The 26950-nt window shown below is 40.6% G+C and overlaps 1 protein-coding gene across 1 annotated transcript in view; it reads right to left on the bottom strand.

Annotated features, from left to right (window-relative positions):
• Nucleotides 1-5798, bottom strand: part of TBCA (tubulin folding cofactor A) — a 57705-nt gene extending 51907 nt beyond the window's left edge. Inside the window, exon 1 of the mRNA XM_050947133.1 lies at nucleotides 5621-5798. Coding sequence (XP_050803090.1) covers nucleotides 5621-5673 — 53 coding nt within the window. The 5' untranslated portion in view covers nucleotides 5674-5798. The remainder of the gene's footprint in view (nucleotides 1-5620) is intronic.
• Nucleotides 5799-26950: the final 21152 nt, after the last annotated feature.

The following is a 26950-nucleotide window of genomic DNA, read 5'->3' as shown; positions in this document are numbered from 1 at the left end:
GAAGCACTAAGGCATCCTACTGGCTCCACATTTTAAAAGAGAGACATGAGAAAATTGCCTTTAGTTAGCTTGAAGTTAAAGATGACGTGCAAAAAGGATACCTTTTTATTTTTATTTTTTAAACTTCTTTATGTTGCAGAAAGGAGGGCTGAAATGTGTGTGTTTTTAAAAGATTTTTTAAAAAGGGGGGGGGGGGAGATAACCACATTAGAAATTCAGGTACTACATAGCTTGACTTATGACTGGAAAAAATAGTGAAATGAAAACGTCTCTGCAGACCAGAGAGTACAAGCCGAACATACATGTAATTTAATTAATATTTTGGAGAAAAACCTTTTGTTAAAGAGTCAACAAGCTATGACTATTTAATTTTCTGAGACACATCTGCATGCAACCCCTCAAAACAAATCCTTCAGCAAAGCCAGAACTGATACTCTTGATAGTTCAAAGGTTAAAAAAAAAAAAAAAAGAGAGAAACAGAAAACCATAATCCTTAAGAAAACCCTACACATCTTTTAGGCCTTCTTTATACTGTATATCATAAACCAGGAAAAAAAATAAATAAAAAAATAAATAAAAGGTATCCCCACTCCCCACCCTTTCTAGCTGCTTTTGCTTCACAAAAAAAAAAAAAATTTTTTTTTAAAATGTGCCTTGGTGTTCCCTGAAACTTAAAAAACCCTATACATTTTAAAAGTATGAAAATGAATCACAGAAAAAGCATATGTTCAAACTGACTCAGTGGGGGGGAGGGAGGTGAAAGAGAGGAGAAGAGGAAGACTTGAGCCTCTAGTCTGTATACTAAGGGTAAAAGGCAAAAATATTGGTACCTCTGGTAATAAGTGGTGAATTAGAGGATGACCGAAGGTTATGTGGTGAGGGGAGAACTGAGAAAATTTGACACCCATATTAGAAGTGTAAATGATTTAAGCTTGATGGGTGAACGGTATTTGTTCTATAGTCTGGACATAGATGTTGAGGCCGATTTAAGAGATACGTATTTTATACATGTGAATTTACTTATAGACAATTCATATAGTCTTATTTCCCATCTCTTCATATTTTATTTCCTACTTTAAAATGCTTTTAACTGTAGCATACCTTGACTACATGAACCCGTAACATAAAGTTTAACGTTTTGTTATTTAGTCAGTAATAAACATTATCTCTAATATCAAAAGAGAGCAGAATCCGCATTCCCTGAAACGCCCTATATATGTAGACTTTGATGTAACATATCACATCAGAGTCTTGTAGGGGAAATACAGAATCCTGAATTAGTTTAAACTAGTTAAGTAAATAATTTTTTTAATGATTTTCTGTTTGTATTTTAAAAGAAAGTATTAGTTTATTGTAACTTCCAGGTTATCATCATCGCGAATTTAAAACAAATAAAGGAAGAATTAACAGGACTGAATCAAGAAGCTGGCCATGACGGTGATAATGCCTCAGAAAAAATAAAACAGTTTAAATATGTTAGTGTTACAGGCAAAAAGCACAAACTTGGGAAGATTCCACAGTTAGAAATCACCTTTCCAAAAAAAGGGCTGCTTTACCAAAAAATCAATACACTTTCCCCATAGGTTCATGATGTAAAATTCTATAATCAAGGCTTGTAGATTTGTAATTATGGTATGTCAGCTACATTTAAACAAGAGTGTTAAAAGATTGTTAAAGTTAAACTAACACAATTGCAATGTGAATTGTCTTAGTCTCATTCTAATCTACTGATGTCACTTTCATTTAATCAGAAAGAAACTATGGGCAAATGTCAGTGATATTTTCGCATGCCCTTAACATACTTTGTTCACAGTAGTTTTTAAAACCATTACCAATCTGAAATGGATATAAGATATTTAAGAAAGTTTTTTTAATCAACTATTCACTCACTCTGAAGCAGGTGGGTTGAGCATGGATTTATTGAGAATGAGGTGGCTTTACAGTGATTAAGCAACCTCTTAGGTTATCTAAACAGAAGCATTAATTATTAGGAAATAGCCACAATCTAGTATGTCTAACCATTTATGATTACCAAATCCTAGTTTTTGTATGATCTACAAGTAAGAGAAGGTGACTGACAACAGTTTGACCTGTTATCAAATCCAACCTGAGACATGAAAGATTCAGCATTTCTCCCCAATCCCATTGCAAGTTTCTTCTGTTAATGCATAACAAAATTTAATGCATAACAAAATTTAATCAGACTAGAAAGGAAAGTGGCTCCAGCGCCACATGAAATTGCATTGTCTCAAAACTAGAAACTCAAGTTACTGCATGACCCATAGTAGTGGGGATACCCCATAATTAGAGAACCTTTGCTACATAGTAAATCGCAGCAGATATATTGCTATGCAGTAAATGACTCATCTCCATTCCTAGTTTTGGGGAAGCAATGAACTACCTCAACCACTGAGGAGACTATAGAGCAGGCTAAGTAAAAGGGTAGTTTAAAAAACAAAAGACAAGTAAGTAGCCTGGGCAGTGCAATGGGAACAGAAAAAGGCAGAGAATCTGCCCCAGAGTACCAATTCTTGCCCTTACCTTTTTTAAAATATACTTAGCCATCAGGCTGAAAAGGTTGGACACCAATGCCATATATCACAATTTAAGACACTTAAATACTCAAATTTTTCACTTGTTAACAAAGGTTTCTTTATTTCAGTGTTCTATTCTTAAAAGAAATTATGTCTGAGGCAACTTGTATGAGAAACCTAATAATGCTGCAAGAAAAGACTGACAATTGGTATGTTAAAACTACATTTGTGGTCATCTAAATGTGTTATTGTAGCTTTCAGTGGTTTCATGGCCTACACAGGGTATTACCTTGAGTATAAATTAGCAGGGGAAGGAGCAGTAATACATTCAAGGGGCCACAACTATCTGGGCCCTGCCTCTAGAAAGATCTATTATTTTTAATGGAGTGGTGTGATTGAATTGGCACAAGGTACACAATATATTCAAAATCCACAAGCTATTTTTGCTGGCTGTACCAACTAACCTTCTAAGCCTGTATGTATCAAAAATTCCTGAACTATTCAAACACCACTGGCCCTGCAGATAATATACACACAGGTCTGTATTTGAAAGCCATTTATTCTGCATTGGAAGAGCAGCAATCAGGCAGTTGAAGGAGAAAATACCAGTTCAATCATACTAGAACTTTTAAAGCTGAATTTAATTAAATGTTAAACAATTCCATGCCCAACTGGAGACCTGGTCTCCATTCCTAGTTGGGAATTGCTTGCCCAGCCCAACAACTACCATCAACAATAGTCAAAAGTCTCCATATGGGTTATAATGGCATAGCAGCTTGCTGAAGGAACTTGTTATTCTTGTTTCATCAGCCAAATCATAACCCAGTTGTGTGTGTGTCTTGGAGGCAGAAACTCTAACTGTAATGAATGTTGCCAAAAGAAGTTAAGTGGATCCAATGCTCATGCCCTCCCATCTTCTTCCCCTTCTTTTGAGTTCATCTTTGGGGGGAAAAGACTGAATGTAAAATTTACTCAAATTCTTTCTTTCTAGAAGATTATGTGTGCTGCAATTTTGACTGGAGAGCAGGAATTTCCCTTCAGAGAAGAATACCTACATGCCCTGCAGGCACAGGATAATCCAAAAATTAGTTAACAAAAATAAGGCCTCCATGAAGTTCTACAGATACATAAACAATATACAGGTTCCTATGCACCACCCATATTTTTAAAGAGTATCAGTGGTGCCTAATGGTTTGAATACAGAACTGTGAGCGAATACTCCTGAATTCTAATCTCAGCTCTATAGACAGACTCCGTGGTATTGATCAAGTCATTTAAACCTCTCAGTTTCCCCATCTTTGAAAGGTAGGTAACTGTTCCCTCAGTTTAAATAACTCATGAAGATTAGCTAGACAATGTCTATAAAACACTCTGATCACTTGAAATGGAATCAGACTGCTAAGTATTACTATATCGTTCTCTCAAAACAATGGTGTGCACTGTAAGCTTAAAAAAAAAAAAGATGCCAGGCAGAATATTAGATTGGAGAAACCCCCATAAAATACTGAAGTATAATTGTGTTTTACAAGACTCTGCAACACTTTCTAGGGCTTCAGGTTTTTACAGACACTTCTAAGCAATTAGTTTGTGGAATGTGTATATAAACTGAAAATTCAACCTCAGTAATTTTCCTTTCCCATGATGAAGGATATTTCTTATTCTAATACTGACAGAAAACACTGCTCTCTGGATAGCTCTAAGCAATCCCAATCCACAAGGCTTACAGTTATGATCTGTCATACCAAGAAAATGCATTCTGCTCTGCTGACTTAAATGCAACTACTCACAGTAGTTATCACTTCACTTGTAATGGACTGGACTCTTTAAGGTCCTGATCTGACCACACGTAGCACTTGGGTACCATGGACTATTTTCCCCATACTTATCCCATGGAAGTCAACACAACTGTTGCAAGACCTGGCGTTAGTACGTCCCATTGAGACTAGATATTTAAGCCTTCTAACATCAGAGCCCTACCCAACTACACACAATAAGAGGAGAAAATTGTTTCCCCTAGATAACTTCGTAAATGTTGAGGTTACAAGATTTAGAATATACTGGGAGATAAGAGTGTTAAATTTAACATTAGTTTTGGGTGTCCATACTGGAACTGGAACCATGCTAGTTACAAACATCTTTAAATATTTTTGTTGCTGATAAAATTCTGGCATGATTCCCCTGAATAGCAGGGACAAGATTTTTTGTGTCTGACAAGTATGCTATAATCACATAATAAGACTTATCTCTATGCTACCTAACAAGGTAGTTTTGTAGCAGGCCTCTTAACAACAAGAGCAACAAAAGACAAAAAAGAAGAACGCATGATTTACAAGTCAGGGAATCCGAGGAATGCTGGTTGTTACTAAGCTTTGACCCTGTTGTGCACAAGAACATAATGGTTTAGTGGCTATTAGCTACAATGATAAACCTCAATTGTTACAGAACTTCCTAGCTTGGTTATACTCAGCCGCAGTGGGAATCCAGGCACATATGGCAGCCCGTCAGCACAGTTAGAAACTGTTCAGTCTTGCATTACATATGGACCAGAACTGTATTTGTCCCCAAAATGCACCTTACAAATTCGCTTTGGTAAAGCGAGAACTAGTTAGTCTACAGGCTTGGTCCCAAGACATTAAAGAGACACGGTGGGTGAGGTAATAGCTTTTAGTGTGGGTGAGAGACGAGCTGTCCAGCCACACACAGCCCCTCTGCAGGTGACCTGACGCTGGTCCAACAGAAGCCATTACCTCCCTCGCCTAGAGTCTCCACGCTGCTCTCTATGGCACTTCCCGGCTGTGGCTGCCGGAGCGCGGAGCAAACCCGAATAACGCGATCCCCTCGGGAGGCAGGATAACTCCCAGCCTACAGGAAGGCAACAGGAGACGCCATGGGGCTTTCCCCACCCAACGCAGCCCAGAAGCATTGCCCGGCCTCGAGCCCCCGGGCCGCGCTCAGCAGCTGCCGCCCAGGCTCTGCTTCTTTCGGGTCCCGCCCTGAACGGCCACCCAGCGGGGCCGGGGCCGGGGCCAGGGCCGGCCCCACCCGCAGCCCCGCGACAGCTGGGGAGGCCGCAGCCGGGCACTCACCGCCTCACCACGCCCGTCTTAATTTTGATCTGCCTGAGGCGTGGGTCCGCCATGGTCCTGTGCCAGGGGCGCGAGCCGCGGGGGCCAGACACCAACGGATCAACCGCCAGCGGGAGAGAAAAAACCGCTGACAAAACTTGGCAGTTCACTAGAACGCAACGAGTGACGCGACCACCTGTGCGCGTGCGCAATCCCGCCAGGCGCAGAGCTCTGCTCTTTCTACGCAGACGCTTCCTTCCGCTATCCGGTCTGGACGACACCACTAGGCCACGCGAAAAGGGGGAACAATCTGCCTGATTCCAGTGGAACTGTCCTGCCCTGTGGCATGCACCTTCCGCTGCAAAGCTAACCCGCTTGTCTGCCCTTGGCCCCGCATCGTCCTGTTCCTTCCCGGGGCTGCTCTGGCTGAACCCGCCTTGTGGGTGGTGGGTCCCAGCCGTGCTCGTGCTGCGGTTCGGGAGCATGCGGCGGGGACGGGAACAGAACAGAGGGGTAGCTGTGCCCGGGTGTCTGTCCCTCGCGGCCCTTTTGCCAGCCGCTGCAAAGCAATGCAGCCCTTCCCGGCGGGAACTCGCTCGCCTTGGCTGAGAATCGCTCTGCCTGTGAACGCTCAGACTGATTGCAAGAGATCCAAACAGTGTTTGGCCCGCGTGGCTGGAGGGGGCTGCTGCTCCTCGCCCGGTCTCACCAGACAGTAGCTGCTGGACAGCGGCAAAGATCTAGCCACGTTCAACTTTTCAGAACCTGCTCCAGCCTTTCCCGGCACTGATAGGGGCGGGGTTCAGATCTCCTCTTTAGAGTTCCGGGTGCTGTGAGCTTCGCCAATTCTCCTAGAAAGAAATAAAAAGTTTAGCCGCGCTACCTCATGGCTCTACAAGTCCACACAGCGTGTGACTGTGTATATGCAGCTTAGCTCCCAATCAGTGTTTTAGGTGCTGTGCAAACTGCCAGAGATACTTCAGTTTAATAAATCGGGGCTGCCTGCTGAAGAAGTAGTGTCTGAGATGCGATTAAAGAGAAGTAAGGTTAATATAGATAAATTATTGAAATGATCTATTGATGCTAATTATTCTTTTATCAACGAAGAACTTCAGTTTTTCCCTCTTAACATTTGACATTTTTCCTGATATGGCAGGTTTTTTTTCACCGCGGAAATCAGTGCTTGATTTGGAAGGGAGAAAATAGTGATATGTTCTAACAGTAATAGTTCTTACAGGGTCAAGGGCTCTGCAGCCTCAGATATATTATATTATTATTATTATTTATTATGCTTTTAATAATTATATACAGATGTAAATTTGTGTAATCTACTGCACTGATGTGCCTTAATAATTTTTTTCAACTATGTTTATTCACTGTGTGTAGCCCTAGAAGGTCTCTTTTTCTTGGAATCCAAAATACAAAAAACAACTCAAAGACAATTTAGGACAGAAGGCTACACATTTGTTTCAGAAAATAAAACTGAATAAAAAATAAGACTCATAGGCAACCTAAAAATGTTTTAATTATGTATAATTTTAAAATAGTGTTTTTAAAGTACCAAAACAGCAACTGGGTAAGAATATGAAAACTGGCAATTGAGGGGAGTTTACATATGTGTTTAAATTAACAAAAAAAAATTAACGACTGTTTTTTAAAGTTTGGATTTATACAAAAAACAAGAAAAAATTAGTTTTGGTAAAAAAAAAACAGCTGAGTTTTTTTACATGAGATAAGGAGTCTTCCCACACACACACACACGCCTTCCTACTTCCTTCCTACAGAACTGTGTTTTGTACTTCGAATTAACCAGTAAGGTATAACAGAAGCTATTTAGTGCACTCTCACTATTTATTAAAACTTTAACAGCATTTAAAAAGTTAGGAAAGAAGTCTATTTGAAAAAACAAGCAAACTGAAGGGGTGACCCCCAGAGCCGTGCTAAGACAGACTATAGTGCACGGACTACTGGCTAGCCTAATTAGTCTTATCTGTTTTTAAAATGCAGAGAAAGCCATGGCTCCAGTCTGTGATGTATTATGTTAATAAAATCTATGGACCCAAAACAAACACAGGGGCTTTTTATCTGTGTCTCAGCACACAAGTTGCAAACATTTAAAAACAAAGACATTCTAATAATGCAACAGAAAAATTCGTATTTAAATCTATAAGTCCTAAAAACATGAAAGCTTAATATAACTTTCACATTGATTTGTTAAAAAGTGGGGAGGAAAATAAACTTCTCTCTGATCCACTGGATTACAGAACAAGGGGAATATAAACTAGCTGTTACTAAGGTTCTGTGGTTTTCACTCTGGAGTGTTTCTGCATGCTCTTTTTTTTTTAATTGATTCACATGTAAAAATGTTAAATAAAGAGCTCTGTCTTCATATAGGCTTGTCTTTTAAAGTGGTTATTCCTTTACGAAACAATATAACTTTCACTTGTATTTGTTAAAAAGCAGAGGAAGAAACAAACTTCTTCTCTATGATCCACTGGTTTACAGAATAAGGGGAATATAAACTGGCTGTTACTAAGGACCTGTGGGTTTAAACCTGGGGGTGTTTCTGCATGCTCTATTTTATTGAAACACACCTGTAAAAAATGTTAAATAAAGGGAGGTGTCTTTATACAGGTTTGTCTTTTAAAGTGTTTATTCCTTTACAAAACTGAATAAAACTTTCACTTGTATTTCTTGAAAAGCAGGTGAAGAAGCAGCCTTATCTCTGACCCACTGACTCACAGATGCTGTTTTTTTGCTGCAACTTCAAATTGTCCTCACGAAAAGCGTAGGGAAAAGCTTTTAAAAACTTTTTGTTAGTAAGGGTTTGTGGGTTTAACCCTGGGTTGTTTCTGCATGCTCATTTTTTATTAAAATACATGTGAAAGTGCTAAATAAAGGGCTCTTTCTTCATACAAGTTTGTCTTTTCAAGTGATTATTCCTTTACAAAACTTAATATAACTTTCACTCATATTTGTTGAAAAACAGGTGAAGAATCAGCCTTCTTATCTCTGATCCACTGACTCACAGACGCTGTTTTTGCTAACGGGGTTTTGCTGCAGCTTCAAATTGTCGTCACTAAAAAATAACTAATGTTAGTCTAAAACATAGGGGAAAACTTTTTAAAAAATGTTTGTTACTAAGGGCTATTGATTGTAATCTTTATTAAAGCAGCTGTATAAAAGGGCGACATGGCGGGAAAGCTGCTTGGGGTCTGTTTTTTTAGATGATAAGGTGGAAGATAAGCGGGAGGGAGAGAAATGGCTCTTGTTTAAAAATCTTGGGACTATAGGATTGGAAGATGTATTCTATGACGCAGCTGTAGAACAGCATCTAATTGGTCCGATCCAAAGGTGGAGATAACTAGCCTGAGGGGCTGTGAACCTGGGAGGTTGCCTCTTTCCCCAGGAACAAGTTGGAAGGATAAGATCTCTCTCTGACTCAACCACATGCTGTCTATCTTTGCCTTTACAAAGGGGCTTTCTTTTCTCTTTTCATGCCCTGTTCTCTCTCTTAACCTATCTTTATATGTTTCTCTTTTATTTAACTCTTTTTAAATACTCTTTTCTTAACCTACCCTTATATTTAATCCACCTTTTACATTTATCTCAAAAAAATTTATTCTTTAATAACATACCAAACTAGTCCTTTAAAAACACCTCTCCTTAGTAAACTTCACCAAAAATCTCTCTTTTCTTTAATAACTTGTCTCTATTCTTTCAAACTAACCCTTTAAAAACAAATATCTTTGTCTTTTAAAAGTTCTCTTTCTATTCTTTAATAACATGCCAACTAGGTCTTTAAAATCATCTCTCCTTACTAAACATCACCAAAGAACCTTTCTTTCCTTTTTTCCTCTAATCCTTACCAAAGCTTTCTTTTTTTAATCTTTAAGCTCTTTCCCTCTATTCTTTCAACCTCTTTCTCTAAACAAGCAACCAAATGTATCAAAGCATAAGCATGCAACGTTTCCCCTATTCAAACATAAAAAATAATCCAAAAAATATTTTTTCAAAATGGCCAACAGCACCAAACCTTAACACTAATGGAAATGGGGACCGAGAGCGGGAAATAAGCCCTAAAATGAGGCATGGAAATCTGTCAAAAATACATGATGATGAATACTATCGAGATATATACTACTTGGAAGTTTTAGCAAATCTCAGCTGAGACGCATAGATGGAGGACCAAAGTCCCACATGCAGCCTGGACTGAGCAGGTGTAACTCTCATGGAAGTCTCAGTTGAGTAAATTCAACTGTAACATAAATGGGGGTGAAAATTACACATTGGTATAAAGTGGTCAGGATACAGATGTAAGAGGCAAAGTAGTGTAACTTGTACAAATTTGGCATTTGTTAGCCATGCAATATGAGGGTACGGGGAAAACAACGAGGACATGAAATAAAGTTGACACTCATCCCTGATTTAACCTAAACCCCCACACGTGGGGGATTTGTACCAAGTTATGCTGGGGCTGGATTTGGTCTCTAAAAATACCAGTGTAGTTGGGTGCTCATCTGTTTGCATTCAAAATTAGTTTTCATCTAATGTTTTCTAATATTGTTAAATTTGCCATTTTTGCAAATATTCTTGACAATAGATTCATTTCCTATCATTTTTGTAAAAAGAACACAAAAAGGGAGTGAACAAAGCCAAAAGATTCAACTTTTTATTTGAGAATATATTCATGGATTTGTATTTATTTATGTATTGAGGTGTTTCACCAGCAGTGCTACTGATTATGAACTATTTACAGCCTTCCCTTGAAGCATGGCTTAGAAATTCATGTGCTGCACTATTTGTTGATAGGATAGTTGCTGAAGATATGTGGCTAGATCCTTTGGTGCAGGAAGGCACTTAGGACAGAAGAATCTCATGCACTACTGTAGGCTGGGGACCCACTGGCTAAGCAGTTCTGCAGGAAAGGACCTTGGGATTACAGTTGATGAGAAGCTGGATATGAGTCAACAGTGTGCCCTTGTTGCCAAGAAGGCTAACAGCGTATTGGGCTGCATTAGTAGGAGCATTGCTAGCTGATCGAGAGGAGTGATTATTCCCCTCTATTCGGCACTGGTGAGGCCACATCTGGAGTATTGCATTCAGCTTTGGGCCCCCCACTACAGAAAGGATGTGGACAAATTGGAGAGAGTCCAGTGGAGGGCAACAAAAATGATTTGGGAGCTGGGGCATATGATTTACGAGGCGAGGCTGAGGGAACTGGTCTTATTTAGTCTGCAGAAGAGAAGAGTGAGGGGGAATTTGATAGCAGCATTCAACTACCTGAAGGGGGGTTCCAAAGAGGATGGAGCTAGGCCAGTGATTCCCAAACTGGGGTTCGTGAACCCCTGGGGGTTCATGAAATGTTACAGGGGGTTCTCAGGAAAAAATTCCCTAATAGTGGACAAAGCTGTCCCTAGGGACCCCAGTCAGTATGGGGCCAGCAGCCCGGAGCCCCTGGACTTCCAAGAACTAAGCAGATCAAAGCAAGCCTATCTACCACACTGAGGAGATTTAAACTTCAAGACTCCTTATAAGACATTGAAAGGGAGGTGTTCGCTGTTTTCAAAATTAAATAGCCAGCTAGTCTTGTTTTTAAAATGATTATGAAGAACAAGTTTAAGCTTTGTTGTAACGTGATTGTTTGCGCGGACTGCTCAAGACCTGAATGCTTGTGTAGGAGGAACCCTTTGAGTTGCCTTCTTAAACACACACATGCTGTTTCACATCTGATACTCCTGGATGAAACATAGGAGCCTTGTCTTATAACAGGCTTATTCAAAGTGATACAAGCTACGAAAGTGAGATCTTGGATGAGTGTTGCCGTTTTCATAATGTAATCAAAATACTGTAATGATAAATAATAATTAATAATAGTGTGTAATAAGCATGTCATAAAAACAAATTGTGTATTTCCAATATCACTGCTTTTATAATTTATACTCAGGTAAAGGAGAAAATCCCTGGACATATTAATTTTAAGAGGGGGGTCATGAGACTTGACATTTTAGTGAAAGGGGTTCACAGGTTGTTAAAGTTTGGGAACCACTTTGCTAGGCTGTTCTCAGTGATGGCATATGATAGAACAAGAAGCACTGGTCTCAAGTTGCAGTGTGGGAGATCTAGGTTGGATATTAGGAAAAACTATTTCACTAGTAGGGTGGTGAAGCACTGGAGTGGGTTATCTAGGAAGGTGGTGGAATCTCCATCCTTAGACATTTTTAAGGCCCAGCTTGACAAAGCCCTGGCTGGGATGATTTAGTTGGTGTTGGTCCTGCTTTGAGAAGAGGGTTGGACTAGATGACCTCCTGAGGTCTCTTCCAACCCTAATCTTCTATGATTTTATGATTCTAAAGATGCTTTGCACCACACAACTGGTGCAATCTGGCCATAGAGCCAACATATTCAGCCTTGGGAGGATTACACCAGTGCAAGGAGGATCCTCTGCTGGCATAGAGTAGTGTAAAGACTCTTGTGCCACCTCCACCCTCTGCTGCTGGAGTAGGTGTATGGCTGTAGGAAAGGGGACATGGCTAGGGTATACCTATAATGTGTTGATTTACAGTGGCATTTTCAGCATTATGGGGTATGACTGGGGACCAAGGGGAGCCAACTGAGATCACTCAAATAGAGTGAACTGGAAGAATGGGGCAGACAATCCCCAAAGGTGGTGGATATTCCAATACTTAATTTTACCAAGCTAGCACTCTACAGCTTCTGTTATACCTTACTGATTAATTAAAAGTACAAAACACAGTTCCCTTAAAGTAACCCAGCCTCAAGCCTCCACCTAGCTATCCAAGTCAGATATGATGAGGATTTATGAAAATCTTATTCACCATACAAAAGAAAAGGTTCTACCAATCCCAAAGGATTGGACCCATTATCTCCCAGGTTAATGAATATTCCAGATCTTATCCAAATACACACTTACAGCCAATTCTTATTACCTAAACTAAAATTTATTTAAAAAGAAAAGAGAGAGTATGGTTAAAAGACCAATATACGTCCAGACATGAGTTGAATTCTTGAGATTCAGATTTATAGCAGAGATGGTGAGCTTTGTAGATGCAAAGAGTTCTTTCAGAAATAGTTCAAAGGTCATAGTCCAATGTTTATATTTCAGGGCAATTCAGTCAGAACTGGGATCTCAGTCCTTGTGGCTTAGGCTTCCCTGCATGAAACCTCAAGCAGATCTGAGATTGCAGGATCAGGACCCAAGGACCCTTTATACAAATTCAAGCCTTCTTTGACAGGTCAGAGTCCCTTGGCTTACAATAGGTAATCAAGCCGACTTTGAAGTAGGTCCATCACCAGTACTTAGCTACAGGAATTCACATAAGGCTGTTGCCTGTTTTTCACCATTCGCAGATGATCAGCTGTATATTTCAAAGAGAGATGAATACAGTGATATCCCATGTTTACAGTTCATTTAAATGCTAGGATGTTCTTTTTATCTCTGAATTAACAGAATACAGGATAGACAGGGACTGTTGATTACATTGTTGACCACTACACATATATATGTAAATACACAAAACCATAAACGTTATCTCCCCACATATCTTTAAGGGTTAAAGCTGAGTCATTTATCCTTCAGGACGCTTAGCCCTTTCTGGTCATGCATCACAGGGGGACATTAGCAGCTAGTCTAAGGTAATGCAGTCCGAAGAAGCTTTGGGGTGTTTCAGTTTAGAGCAGAGGTCTCAAACTCAATTTATCTTAGGGCCAGTGCCAGTCCTCAAATCCTCCCAGTGGGCCAATAATGTCACTGAAGATGGTGTTCAGAAAAGAAAATGTTTCTATTGTATTTTTTATTTTGAATTTCTTAGAAATAATAAAACTGTCATACAACTTCATGCAATTCTTTGCCTGCCAGAGAGATTTTAGTGTTTGCCAGACCCCTGGCAGTGCTTCAGTTCTGTCAGTTTGTTGATGTTTGGCCTTAGTGACTGAGCAGTTGAAACCTTCAGAATTGCAGCAAGGTGTGCATCAGATAATTGTGTTCCGTATTTTGACTTGTTTATATTCATTGTGGAAAAAAGTGACACTGCCTTCATGGCTGACTCTGCCCAGCAACTAATGATGCTGCCTCCATGGCTGACTCTGCCCGTCAACTTGTGATGCTATCTGTAGCCCTCTCCCCCAGCCAATAGGAGCTGCGGGGGTCAGCGCCTACAGCAGACATTGCTGGCTGTATGCGTCTCTCTTCCGCAGGCCACAGTGGAGAGATTGTCAGGCCACAGATGGCCCATGGCCCGGGACTTTGAGACCTCTGGTTTAGAGAGTTAGCTTTCCTCTGCCCTTAGCTATGCCCAGCATAAACTCAGCTCAACTGAGGATTGAGCCCGTCACTTTAATATTTTTCCAAATGTATGTGCTGAGTAATCTTTTATATTAATTTTAGATGCATAATAATCTGAGTAGTTCAATTTTTCTTTTCACTTACGATGAAAAATGAACATGGAAATATTTTAAGGGATATTATAGCACTGTAGTCTCCAGAATGTATCTTTTTTACTAGGAAAAGCAAATCGAACAATACTGCATTGCTAGAGCAGAATAAATAGACAGATTTTAAATAAAGGTTAATAGTGTCCCTTCAACTTTGGGATATATTCTCCTCTCAGTGGTTGAAATTTACCCCTCCACTGATGGCCAACACAAAACCTATATACCATTTTAGTACACAAGAATGGGCTTCAATCTATGTGAGCATGCAATACAATACCCTTTGTACTGTGACTATCTCTAGCTATCATTCTACGTAGGTTATTACCTGATAACCATCACCAGAGTGGTTGAGCTTCCAAAAATATCACTGAATGCCGCACAGATTGCTAGTCTATAATATAAATACAAGTACACTATGCAAATTGTAATAATATTTTAGCATCTATAAATATGGTGGGGAAAGGATGAAAAGAGATGCTATGACCAAGTTTGTGTGAGAATTATTGAACACAGAGAAACAAGAAGGCTTCAGGCTTGGAGAGCCGGATCCAACCAAGTTAGGGGGGTTAGGAGTCTCAGGCCAAGGAGCAGAAATGATTCATGAGATGGAATCTGAAAACAGCCAGGGTCCAACTCCTGTTCTCATGTATGCATGTGCCGCCCCACTAAAGACAGTTGGGTCAGATTCTGCCCCATTTACACTACTGTAAATCAAGAGTAACTCCACTCAGATCCATGGAGTTACACCAGTGTAAGATCAGAATCCAGCCCAATTAGCTGCAATCAGATTGCATGGACAGCATCGTTTAAAAAGGGGAGCTGACTGTGATCTCACTGGATTTACACTGGAGGGGAACCAGGTTACAACAGGCCTCCCTAACCAGGGGCGGTGAGTTATATGGGCCCGTGGTGCCCGGGTTCTAGCAATATTCAGGGCCCAGAGGCCCAGCTGCACCAATGTTTGGGGCCGGGTCTCTCCCCTGGCCCTACCTGCCACCCCGACACACCTCCCCAGTGTGTCCCCTGGCCCCTACTTGCTTACCCTGCACATCTTCCCCAGCCCCAGAGCGTCCCTGCCTCAGGCCTGCATTCAGTTCCGCTGGCTCCTGGCATCAACTGCTGCCACAGGGTCCTAGTGCCCCCCATCACCAGTGCTAGGGCAGGCTGACCCAGGCTGACCCTGACCCTGCCCTTGCACCTCAGACCCTTCCCTTTTCCGGCGGGACCCTCCACCAGCACAGGGCTCCCCCGCCCTCACCTGAAGTCACTGCTCCTGCCCCACGCTGGGCAAGGGGCAGCCCCATCTCTCATCCCCAGTGAGGCTACAGTGAAGGGCAGCAGCAGGGGAGGACGTGTACATATGATGGCAGCCCCCGCTCCTGCATCCACCACAGGGGAGGTGAGAGGGCTTCCTGGACCTGAGAGTGGCCCTAGGAGCATGTGCAGTGACAGTGGTGCAAGGTGAGTGTGCTGCCGGGAGGAAGAGGTGGGACCTCTCCTCCCGAGCCCGCTGCTGCTGCTGGGGAGAGGGCTGGGGGGAGACCTCCTCTCTGGCACCAGCCCTGGGGCAGCCTGCCTGCACCCCAAACTCTTCATCCCCAGCCCCGCCCCACTCCAGAACCCGCACCTCCAGCCAGAGCCGTCACCCCCCTGCACCCCAAACCTCTGCCCTAGCCCTGAGCCCCTCTCACACCCCAAACTCCCCAGCCCCAGCTAGAGCTCTCATCCCCCCACACCCTAACCCTGTGCCCCAATCCTGAGCCCCCTCCTGCATTGTGAACCCCTTATCATCAGTGCCACTCCAGAGCCCTCACATTTTCACATTATTTAAAAAAATATATATCGGCTTACAAGGCAGGTGGAGGTGTGTGTGCAGGACTTGGACCTGCTCTGGGCATCACCAAAAATTATACAAACCTGCCACTTCTGGCCCTATCATTTTTAAAGGTGTATTTAACTGTACTTATACTAAGTAATTATTCAAATCATGTTAGGTAACTTGATTTTTAGAAGAAGCAGATTTTCCTGGTCTAGACCGACCTTCAGGTGGAGGGCTGGGAGCAGTGAGAGAGAATGGGATTTATTCACATGCATCAAGGGGAGAATATGTCCCTTTATGACTGATTTACATGGGTCCCTACTTACAGATGAAGAGGGATCTGATATAACAATCCATTGTTCTGACACACATTGCAGCCATGATGTGCAGTTTTTAATGCACCATGTTACATTAAGCTTAGCCCATGGTCTAGCACCGTGTAACATAAATTTCTGTGAAGGGAGTAACATAACACGATACTGTCTTTTAAAAGACACACACTATTTTTTCAGATCACCTACTTTTTAATCCATGAATGCCTAATCCAAAAATCAAGGTGGCAGACAAAAGTGGAGTGAATGAGTATCCACGAACCACCATATTTATCTTGTGCAGTTTTGCACATTCCTACCTGTAGTCAATGACTCCAGTCAATTTTTATGTTGTAATGCATGAGCAAAGTTGATGGACATATTTTTTTGTCACCCCCAGTTAGATTTTATTCAGGGTCAATCAAGAGAGACCTAACAGGGATTAAGGCTGTAAAATATACTGAAATGCCTCCAGCGTGTTTACTTCATAATACAGAGATGGATGTTAAGTAGGAAACTATCACTAACATTATTAATGACCACTTTATTTTTATCCTATCTATGACATTATCTTACCCTTTAATTAAATACATTTCCTACATGTAAAATATTTTAAATATAGTACTTGTGCAAGTGAGCACCAGGTGCCTTATCCACCATCTGAAAGAAATAAAAAGAATTATTGGTTTGATAAAAACTTGATATAAAACCTCTAGAAATGGACCAAATTCAACCCTGCAGTCTAAAGAGTTCATATAATAAAGATGAATTTAATCCAAACATTTTTTTAAAAAATGAGGGGTTTTGTATTGCTTAGTTCTGCAGTGTAAAAAAAAAAAAAATCCTAACATTTCTGTAAGAAAATTTCAGTTTTCTTTAGACATTTTTCTAAGAGAATTTCATATGGATGTTTTAAAATCACTCTGCATGTATACAGATTGTATGCACCGCTATCTTCATTTTTACTTTGATTCTCTCTGTGGCAGCCTTGTGCATTGGAAGTATGATATTAAAACAATCTGAAATACATGGACTGACATCTCTTTGAGTTTGACTGATCACATGCTTGCGTGCAAAGTTTAAATACTGGCAAAGGGATTCCTCCTTTTTTGACCACATATGAAAACTATGCAAGTCTTGACACAGAATTAACACTTAAGATGATATTCTCCAATAAAAAACAACTTCTGTCAGTGCTTAGCAGACAAGAACAGGTTGGGTTTTATAACACACAGAAACAGAGACCTGCCATTGTGCAGACTGATCATGTTCATGCTCCTTATGCTGGCACATGCGGTGTTCTGAAAGCAACCAACTCATGAGTCAGTAAGTAATAATAGTAGTATATTGTAGTATCAAGATGGGACAGTATTTAAACGGGTGAGGGGAGTAACAAAATTATTTTTTAAATGAGATTACAAGTTTTGTTGACAAAGAAAACTGTTTTGATATACACCTCTACCCTGATAACGTGACCCGATATAACACGAATGCGGATATAACGCGGTAAAGCAGTGCTCCGGGGCGCGGGGCTGCGCACTCCGGCGGATCAAAGCAAGTTCGATATAATGCGGGTTTTTGCTCCGAAGGACAGCGTTAGATCAAGGTAGAGGTGTATTTTGATTTCAGTAAGGCATTTTATTTAATACCAAGCAACATTTTGATTAAAAAATTAGCACTATACAAAATCAATGCATCACATATTAAATGGTTTGAAAACTGGCTGATAGATTGTAAAAGGTAATTATAAAAGGGGAATCATCATCCACTGAGTGGGTTTTGAGAAGGTTCTTGAACCTTTGCTATTCCGTATCTTTCTTAATGATTTAGAAAAATTATATAAAATTGTTGCTAGTAAAGTTTGCAGTTGACACAAAAATTGAGGGAGTGGCAAATAATGAGAAGAACAGATCAGCTCCACAGAGTAACCTTGATTGCTTGGTAAGATGGACTGATCTGAACAACATATGTTTTAATGCAATATGCAAGGTCATATGTTTAGGAACAAAGATAACAGGCCATAAGGACTGTATTCTAGAACACTGGAAAGCAGTGACTCTAAAAAGGATTTAGGGGTATTAATGGAGAATCGGCTGCACATTTGCCCCCAGTGCAATGCTGTGGCTAATACAGAAAATGTTATCCTTGGATATATAAACAGAGGAATATCAAGTAGAAGCAGGGAGGTGGTATTACCTATATATACAGCATTGGTGAGAACATTACTGGAATATTGTGTCCAGTTCTGGGGTCCATACTTCAAAAAGCATATTGAAAAGTTGGCTAGGGTTCAGAAAAGAGCTACAAGAATGATCTGAGGTCTGAGGAAAACATGCCTTACAGTGAAAGACTTGAGAAGATCAAACTATTAAATTATCCAGAAGAGTAGGTGATTTGATCAGTCTGTAAATACCAACAAAGAGTGAAGATTTCTGATAGCAGAGGGCTTTTAAATCCAGCAGACAAAAGCATAATGAGATCCAATGGCTGGACAAATTCGGATTAGAAATAAGGGCCAAATGTTTAACGGTGAGGGTAAATAACTATTGGAACAACCTTCTTAGGGAAGTTGTAGAAATTCTATCACTTAGTCTTTCTAAAAGATATGGAATTGATGCAGAAATTGCTGGGTAAAGTTATATGGCCTGTATTATCCAGTAGGTTGAACTAGCTGATCATAATGGTCCCATCCGGCCTTAAAATCTATTAGTTGGTGTGCACATAAACTGAATAACTCTGTTCTGTTACTGTTGTACCTTTCCTCACCCTTTCATCTCCTTTCTGTTGCCCTCATTCACTGCACAACGTCTAAGGCCCCACTCCTGCAATGAGCTACGTTGCAGGTACAAGAGTCCAGCCACACAGAGTTATAGGCTGGGAATATAACCCTGGTTCAGTGGTTCTCAAACTTATTTGATTGGGCCCCTCTTCTTTGGGTCTGTAGTTGTTTACATTCCCCTCCCCACAAGTACATATACTGCCACCCAGCTCTGAAGACAGAGTGGAGAACAGCGGCTGCTGGCTGAGCAGCCAGCTCTGAAGGCAATGTGGCAGCAGTAGCAGCACAGATGTAAGGGTGGCAATGTGGAAAGTGATATTTGTCACTATAACTTTTCACAGCCGACTTAGCGTCCCATTGTCACCCATACTTCTGTGCTGCTTTTGCCATCATGGGCTCACTTCCAGAGCCCCACCACCTCGAGGTGAGCAATTGGGGCCGGAGGAAGGAGAACCTGAGCAACCACTCCTGGTCTGCTCTCACACAGCCTCCAGCATGTAAATCACTCCCAAATATATTGTATGAGTGCTGTAGCCAGCCACCCAGGAATTACACTGCAGAGTAACACCAGCAAATTCCCAATCCAAGACTTTCCTCCACAAATGTGCATCTTGTATTGCTCCAGAACCCTCCTGGACAGTACAAGCTCATAGAATGTCCATCAGTTCATTAATAGAAAATCATATGCACAAATCCTGTTATCCCAAATGAAGTTTCCTAAACACTTCAATTCAATCGCATACTGGTTTAGATAAAACAATAAAACGCCTTTATTAACTGTAGATAGATTTTAAGTGATTACAAGTAATGAGGCATAAAAGTCAGAACTGATTGCAAGAAAATAAAAGATAAAACACAATATCTAACTTAACAAGCTAAATGAATTCAAAGCAAAGGTTTCTCTCACCACATGTTCTAGCAGTCTTACTGGCTGGAATCCCTTTACGCAGGACCCCTGTCCAAGTTCAGTGTTAATTTCCTTTTCCAGTTGGTGTTATTGATGCCTTGAGCAGGGAGAAAGAGTGGAATAACTAGAGGGTATCTGTTCCCCGTTCTTTATACTTTTTCTCTTATTTGAGAATCATCTCCAGCTGGGGATCAGGAGACAGAAGGTCGGAGGGGGGGACTTCCAGCTGTTTCTTTGCCAAAATGTAGATTTCTCACTCACACCTTGTTTTCCTGCCGAAGAATGGCCACTTAACCAGGTTATAGGCTATTTGATTTTATTGACACTTGGCTGAAGTGTCAGTTTGCCTTTTGTCTTTGAGGAACTGGTTTGTGCCTCCGTTTCTAAACTTGAAACATGTCTCAGTAATGTTATACAGTAGAATCTTATAATTTTACATACAATGTTGCCACACATCTTTTACCAGGGCAATAATGATCAGCAAATTATGAATTTTCAAATGATACCTCATGAGGCATACTTTGTACAAAATTTATCATAGTCTTCTAAAGAGGGTAAACATAAGTGTACAGACTGTCACAGTAGGTGACCTGCTCTCAAGGACCATGACCCTTAGCTCCATTGCCTGCATATTTCAGGAAGCATTTTCAAGTATTTATCAATATTTAGAGCCTTTTGGGCACTATCTAACTTTTCACATATAAGACCTGGACTCTTGAATATTTGAGTTTGCAACCTTTGCTTCTACAACTCTTGACATTTTCCTGCTCTGTGCCTATCTGACAAATTAACCATAAAAGAATTCCACTTCATGTTTAGCGGAGGAAAACATCCAAAAATCCTATAACATTGAGTTTGACAGGTCATATACACCCTGCAACTCACACATATTCACACCTATCCTCCAAAGAAATCCTGTTTAAAATTTGCAGGGAATTAAGATGATAAAAATACAGGGTAGATGATGGAAAATAACCTGTTCTTCCCTATGCTGGCATCTGACAATCAGGATCCAAAACATTTTTGTCTTTGTTGTTTTTTCAGTTTTGCTATGTCTCAACAACAAGGCTTCAGGGCTACATTTTCTTAGGCTGTGCATGAATAATAATGAGATTCATGTTCATAACTTTTTTGTGCCACTCTGAAAATTGCCTTATGATGCATTTCTCTAAGGCTGAAAGAATAACCTTTATACATCTATGGTTTCTAAAGGGCCTAAAGTAAACATTTAATGGACTAGAAACAATGATGTGACATCATTCCAGTAACTACATCTTTGTGCTGTGCAGCTTGTTTTACAGTAATAGTGTTACTTAGGCATTTATTGGTCTACTGACAAGCTGGGGAAAAAACAAGTGCACTTAGAGCCACTGTCTCATCAGAGAGTGGAGAAACATACTCTAAAGTACACCACCACCGCACTAAATATAACAGAGATTCGCCTATTGTATATTCTCTATACAGAGTCCTACTTTGTGGTTATGAATATATTTGTGTAAATTCACCTAAAATATTTCATTGCAAGTATGGGCCAAATCCTGAGTTTTTTATTTAAGTCTTACTCAAGCAAAACTCCCATGGAAGTCATTGAGGGCCCTATTCTCGTCTACACAGGAAATTCTGAGGGCTAGATTTTGGCTAACACTATGGTTCCTTTGGGCTGAAAGAATGGCACAAAGGGACTGTACATTTGCACTAGCTGGTAAGGTGAGGATTCCCAGTGTGTGAGAGAATCCCCAGTTGGCATACAGCTAGCACAGACGATTCCTGACACCTTCTCTTTACCCCTCTTGGCACAAGGGTGTTCCTATTTTCACATGCCCTGTATTGCCCAGAGGAGCCCAGCCACTTCCTCACCCCAGAGAACTTGAACCCTGTGGAACCAAGGGGATCCCACTGCAAAACTAGGTATCCCCCTTTTCTCAGTCCCAGGCTCCTGTCTGCACACACACACACCAACCAGAGCAAGGTGCAGTTCCCTGATCTATGTTCATGGCAGTGAAGCCCTCCAACTCAGAAAAACAAGCGCAGTTTCAGAAATAAAAGAGCAGGAAGGTTTTGGCAACCCTCGCCTGATCATCTTACATGCAGAGACTCCACACTTCCTGCATGCCATGGAGCTCTGCTCAGGGATGGTTTCCTTTGTCCCAGTATGCAAATGATATTGGGGACCAGGACTAGGCTAGGTCACTCCAGGAGATAGATTAGGTTAGTGGTTTTCAAACTTTTTTTCATTTGTGGACCTCTAAAAAGTTTCAAATGGAGGTGCAGATTCTTTTGGAAATCGTAAACATAGTTTGCAGACCCCAAAGGGTCTTCAGACCACAGGTTGGAGACTATTGGATTAGGTGAATCTGGTGGATCCACAACTATATGGATCCACTGGGAGTGCTCCCCATAGGATTGCGGGGGTTGCACCCACTGCTTGTGCTACTGCAACCATAGAGCAGTTCTGCTACTGTTCCACATACCGAGGGGAGGTTTCTTTCCTTACCCCAGCTCCCATGGCAATCCCAAGCTGCAGTCTGGTCATTCAGGCAGTGTGCTGTTCCAGGATTTGGCCCAAACTTAACAGCCTGCTTTTCCACTCATTTTAACGTAAGAGAATTATAGCTTAAATGTACAGTCTGGTGATTTGCTGGAGAGTTTGTGTGCTGGCAGAATTTGAATACTGATATTGTATATTTAAAATATCTTATTTGTTATTTCTCACAATAGTGTTTACAATGGTTCCACGAAGGACACCAAGAGATGCCACATTTAAAGGGAATATAGGAAGGACCAGAGGTACTAAAAGATCATGAGATATGCTTTGCAAACAAAGCTTGTTGGTTTCTGGTTGGTTGCTTATTTTATTAGTAATTTATGTATGATTTTATTATCTACAACAGGAATATATGGTGGCATGAAATAAAGATTTTATAAGTCTGAGTTTGGGATGAGCGAATCAGCTAGAGATAGAGAAGTGAGTGCTAATAGACCCATTATATCATACTTTCACATATTCTCTACATGCCACATAGGTGTCAGAAAAAATGATTCTGCCAATGTTGTAGAAAGATTTTAAAAACATTTTATTTCAGTTATGTTCTTTATCCCTCCAACTGCTTTAGGTATCATGAGTCCAGCCAGACTGGGCTCACGGAGTGTCACGTCAACTTCTTAAAATGACTCAGAAGAGCTTTTCTCTACATAAAATTGTCACAACTATTGTCAGTGTTTCAGGATAACTGCCCCTGTATGCCCCCTCCATGGGCTCCCATATAGATCTCTTGCTTTCATGGAATATCAGGGTTGGAAGGGACCTCAGGAGATCATCTAGTCCAACCCCCTGCTCAAAGCAGGAGCAATCCCCAGACAGATTTTTGCCCTTGACCACTAAATGGCCCCCTCAAGGATTGAAGTCACAACCCTGGGCATATCCTTAGCCATCACTTCTCTTGGGCAGAGACCCACATCTTTCTTCCTCCTGACTGGAGTTTTAAGGCTGCAGAGCTCCCTGCCTTCCACTGTGATATTCCCAGCAAGCCAGTCTGCCTAAAAGCCTGTGCCTGTGTTTTGCTTTCTGTCTGAGGGCTATGAACAGTGTATTGCTAGCAGTTACAAGTTACCACATAGATCTTTCTAAGCAAGCATATTTATTCTTAAGGTAAAAGCATTACAGAGAAAACATAATCAAAACAATACACAGATTTAAACACCCATTAAACATACCAGGAGTCACCCATCAGTCTTACGAGGCCGTAGTAGGCCAAAGTTTTTCCAACCTGTCTACAAGGGCTGGGATCCCCCCCTTGGATGGAAAGTCCTGTCCATTTGATGGATAAGAAAGAAGGTCCAGAGTCTATTTAAATGCATCCTTTTTATGCCAAAAGCCCTTTTGGCATAAAAAGGTCTGTGGAAACCCAGTTTGAACTGATATCTGCAAGCTTTCTCGGTGGTGGTACCTCTCTAGATGTGTTTACAACCTGAGTGATTCACCTTAATCACACACACACACACGCACACGCACACACACACACTTTTTAGTTCCTGGAGGAGCTAAAAGCAACCCTCCCTGCAGGTGCTGCATACAATCCTTGGCACACAGTGATACATAAATTGTTCATAACCTTAATACAATATATTTTCCTTAAAGATACTGCATGTGGCTGTAATATCTGTCACAACTGGAAGTCCATCACCTTAGGACTTTGCCCAGTTAGAAGCAAGTGCTGGGTGCCTTTGGAAAACATTTGAAAGAGAGAGTAGAAAGTGCCCATTTGCAAAACTGCAAGATATCACACTTTAAAGACATGGGGTCATATTCTCTAGCTAGCACTGCTCCCTTATGGGGATCCAAAAGCAACCAGTCAGATCTCCCTTCTGGGGATTCCTTGCAAAAGGAGGGGGAAAGATCACCTCCATAAGGACCGAAAGGTGGAAGGCTAACAGCAAGCAGGAACTGGGGGACAGCCCTTCAGCTGGTATAAATTGTCATAGCTTCATTGGAGCTATGACAGTTAGTATCAGCTGAAGCTCTGCCCTCTGATCCTTATACCTTTAGGGAATTATACTAGACCATTTTCAAACACATATATTGGAGAAGATGTACAATCTTAACCTCTATCTATAAAGTGTAAAAAGAGGCACTCTTCAAATTTGGGGAGTTTATCTTGAAGTTTATATGATATTCTTTCAGAAATTGCTGCTGTAGCAAGAGATTGAAGCCATTTATCAGAAGGTATAGGAGATGTTACAATGATGCATTATGATACATTTAACTACCAATATTTAGCTATCAATATGATACATTTATCACCAATATCTAGCCGATATGACCAATGATTTAGCAGGGTAGGTGAAAAAACTCTGATGTGTCATTAAAGAGAAAGTGTGTGTGGAATGAAATGCTCCAGTGTCATTTATACTTCTTGTGTTACTGTGCTCCAAAACAGCATCAGTACAGGGTATGCACCTGATTTTCAGAACATGGCTTTCTTTTATGTGTACAGTTTTGTCTCATTGAATAGCTACATGCACACTTTTGAAGCACCAACATATGCACAAAAAGGTGACAGATAATAACACCCATGAATACAGATGATAAAATTTGCCTACAGAACTTGCATAGGAACAAATGGGTTTTGTGCGCACTTACTGCTTGTGTAGTTTACACCTGTGCAAAGGGAATGACAAGTTTCTCTTTACACAGATATAAAGGTCCACATAGGCTGGGCAGTGGAGAATCAAACCAGAAAATTCAATCATGCATGAACAAAGTTGATCATGCACAAAAAAAGTACACAAGCAGGTGTGTGAACATGCAAAGCTGAACTTGTTCACGTGAAAGCTGCTTCTTGAAAAATCAAGTTCCATTGGTTTGAAATTCCCAGCTGAAGTGGTGCATTTCCATCACAACTTAGCAATGATTAAATTGAGCTGGGATGTTGTAGATTGCCCTTCCAGAGCCTTCCACATTTTTCAAGGCATTCCAGCTTATAAGAGAGCAGGGATACCATTAAAGTCAACCATGAGTTTACATTTTTCTAACCAGAGAGTTGGCCACAAGAGGGAAATGGCCATCAAACACCCCTGCACTCTAGGAATAAACCCATGAGCCTAGTGAAGATAGCAGCAGCAGGTCAGTCAGCTATGAAAGTGGTCAATGAAGTCCCTACACTTCAGGCACTCATTTTCAGTACACAAAAAACAGGAGTAAGCGAGTCATATAGGGCCTGATCCCAAGCCCATTGAAGACACTGGAAAGACTCTCAGTGACTTCCATGTTCTTTGGATCAAGCTTATGGAGAAACAACTAACTAACCAATAAGATTACACATTTCTGGGATCCCCAAAATCGCAACCCAGGAGTAGTGTGTTTGTAGCTTCATTTTCATTTCATATTGAGGGGAAGGGAAAGAGTGTACCCAACTATATACAGAACATAAGCTCCAAAGTTCACTCTCCTCCAAAATCCCAATTTAATCACTGTAATTTGGAGTTTCTCAGTTTTACTGTGTGCAGTTTTATTTGTGAAGAACATGTTCTGTGCAATATTCTGAGGTGGAGAAATTTTCAGGTGACCCAAATTTATTTAGGATAGTCAAGTCCAGAGAAGACTGTGAGGAAGCTCAGGGGGTATTAACCATGTTAACAGAATGGACAACATGAAGGCAGATTAAATTAAAGGTTGATAAATATAACATATTGTCATTCCAGGAAGGAAAAATTGAATTACACATCTATCTTGCCAAGTTCTAAACTAACTGTGTCATTTCAAGCACAAGACCTAGGCATCACTGTGGATAACTCAGTGAAGACCTCTGCTCAAAAATAGTTTTGGTCAAAAAAGCAAACAAGATGTTAGGATGCATCAGGAATGGGTAGAGAATAATGCAGAAAATATAATGCCATTATAAAAATCAACGGTTTACTCTCATCTGGAATACTGTATTTGGTTCTAGTCACCATATCTCAAAAGGATATTTGCAGAATTAGAGAAGGGAAACAAGAATGATTAATGGCGTAAGAAAACTCTCATGTTAAGAGAGACTGAGGAGATTGGGACTGTTTACCTTGAAAAAGAAAATGAATAAGAAGGGACTTATTAAAAGTATTTAAAATAATGGATGGTCCAGAAAAGGTAAGTTAGGAGCTTCTCTTCTCCCTGTCTCATAACACAAGAACAAGAGGATATTCAATAAAATTGAAACAGCAAATTCAAAACTGTTCAAAGAAGACACTTTTTCACACAATGCATAATTAGACTGTGGAAGTAATTATCGTGAGATTTGACTAAGATAGAGAATTTAGCAAATTCAAAAAAGGGCTGGCCATTGATATGGACAACAAGCACATCAAAAGTTACAATAGTTAATGCTAAAAAAAAGAGTTTTGGAAGACATTTTCAAAACAAACACTTAATTTTGAAATGAAATGTTAAAATGGTTCATAGCAAAAATGTTGAACTGAATTGTTTCAACTTTTTGAAAAAATGTTTACTCATTTTTATTCAGACAAAACAATTAAGTTGAATTTGACCCAGATTTGTGAATAGCTTGGTCATTCTGAAACTGTATTTTTTGGAAAATTTACTAGT

Source organism: Gopherus flavomarginatus, chromosome 3 (genome assembly GCF_025201925.1).
Source record: "Gopherus flavomarginatus isolate rGopFla2 chromosome 3, rGopFla2.mat.asm, whole genome shotgun sequence".
NCBI classification, from domain to species: Eukaryota; Metazoa; Chordata; order Testudines; family Testudinidae; genus Gopherus; species Gopherus flavomarginatus.
This window is presented reverse-complemented; position numbering and strand designations above follow the sequence as displayed.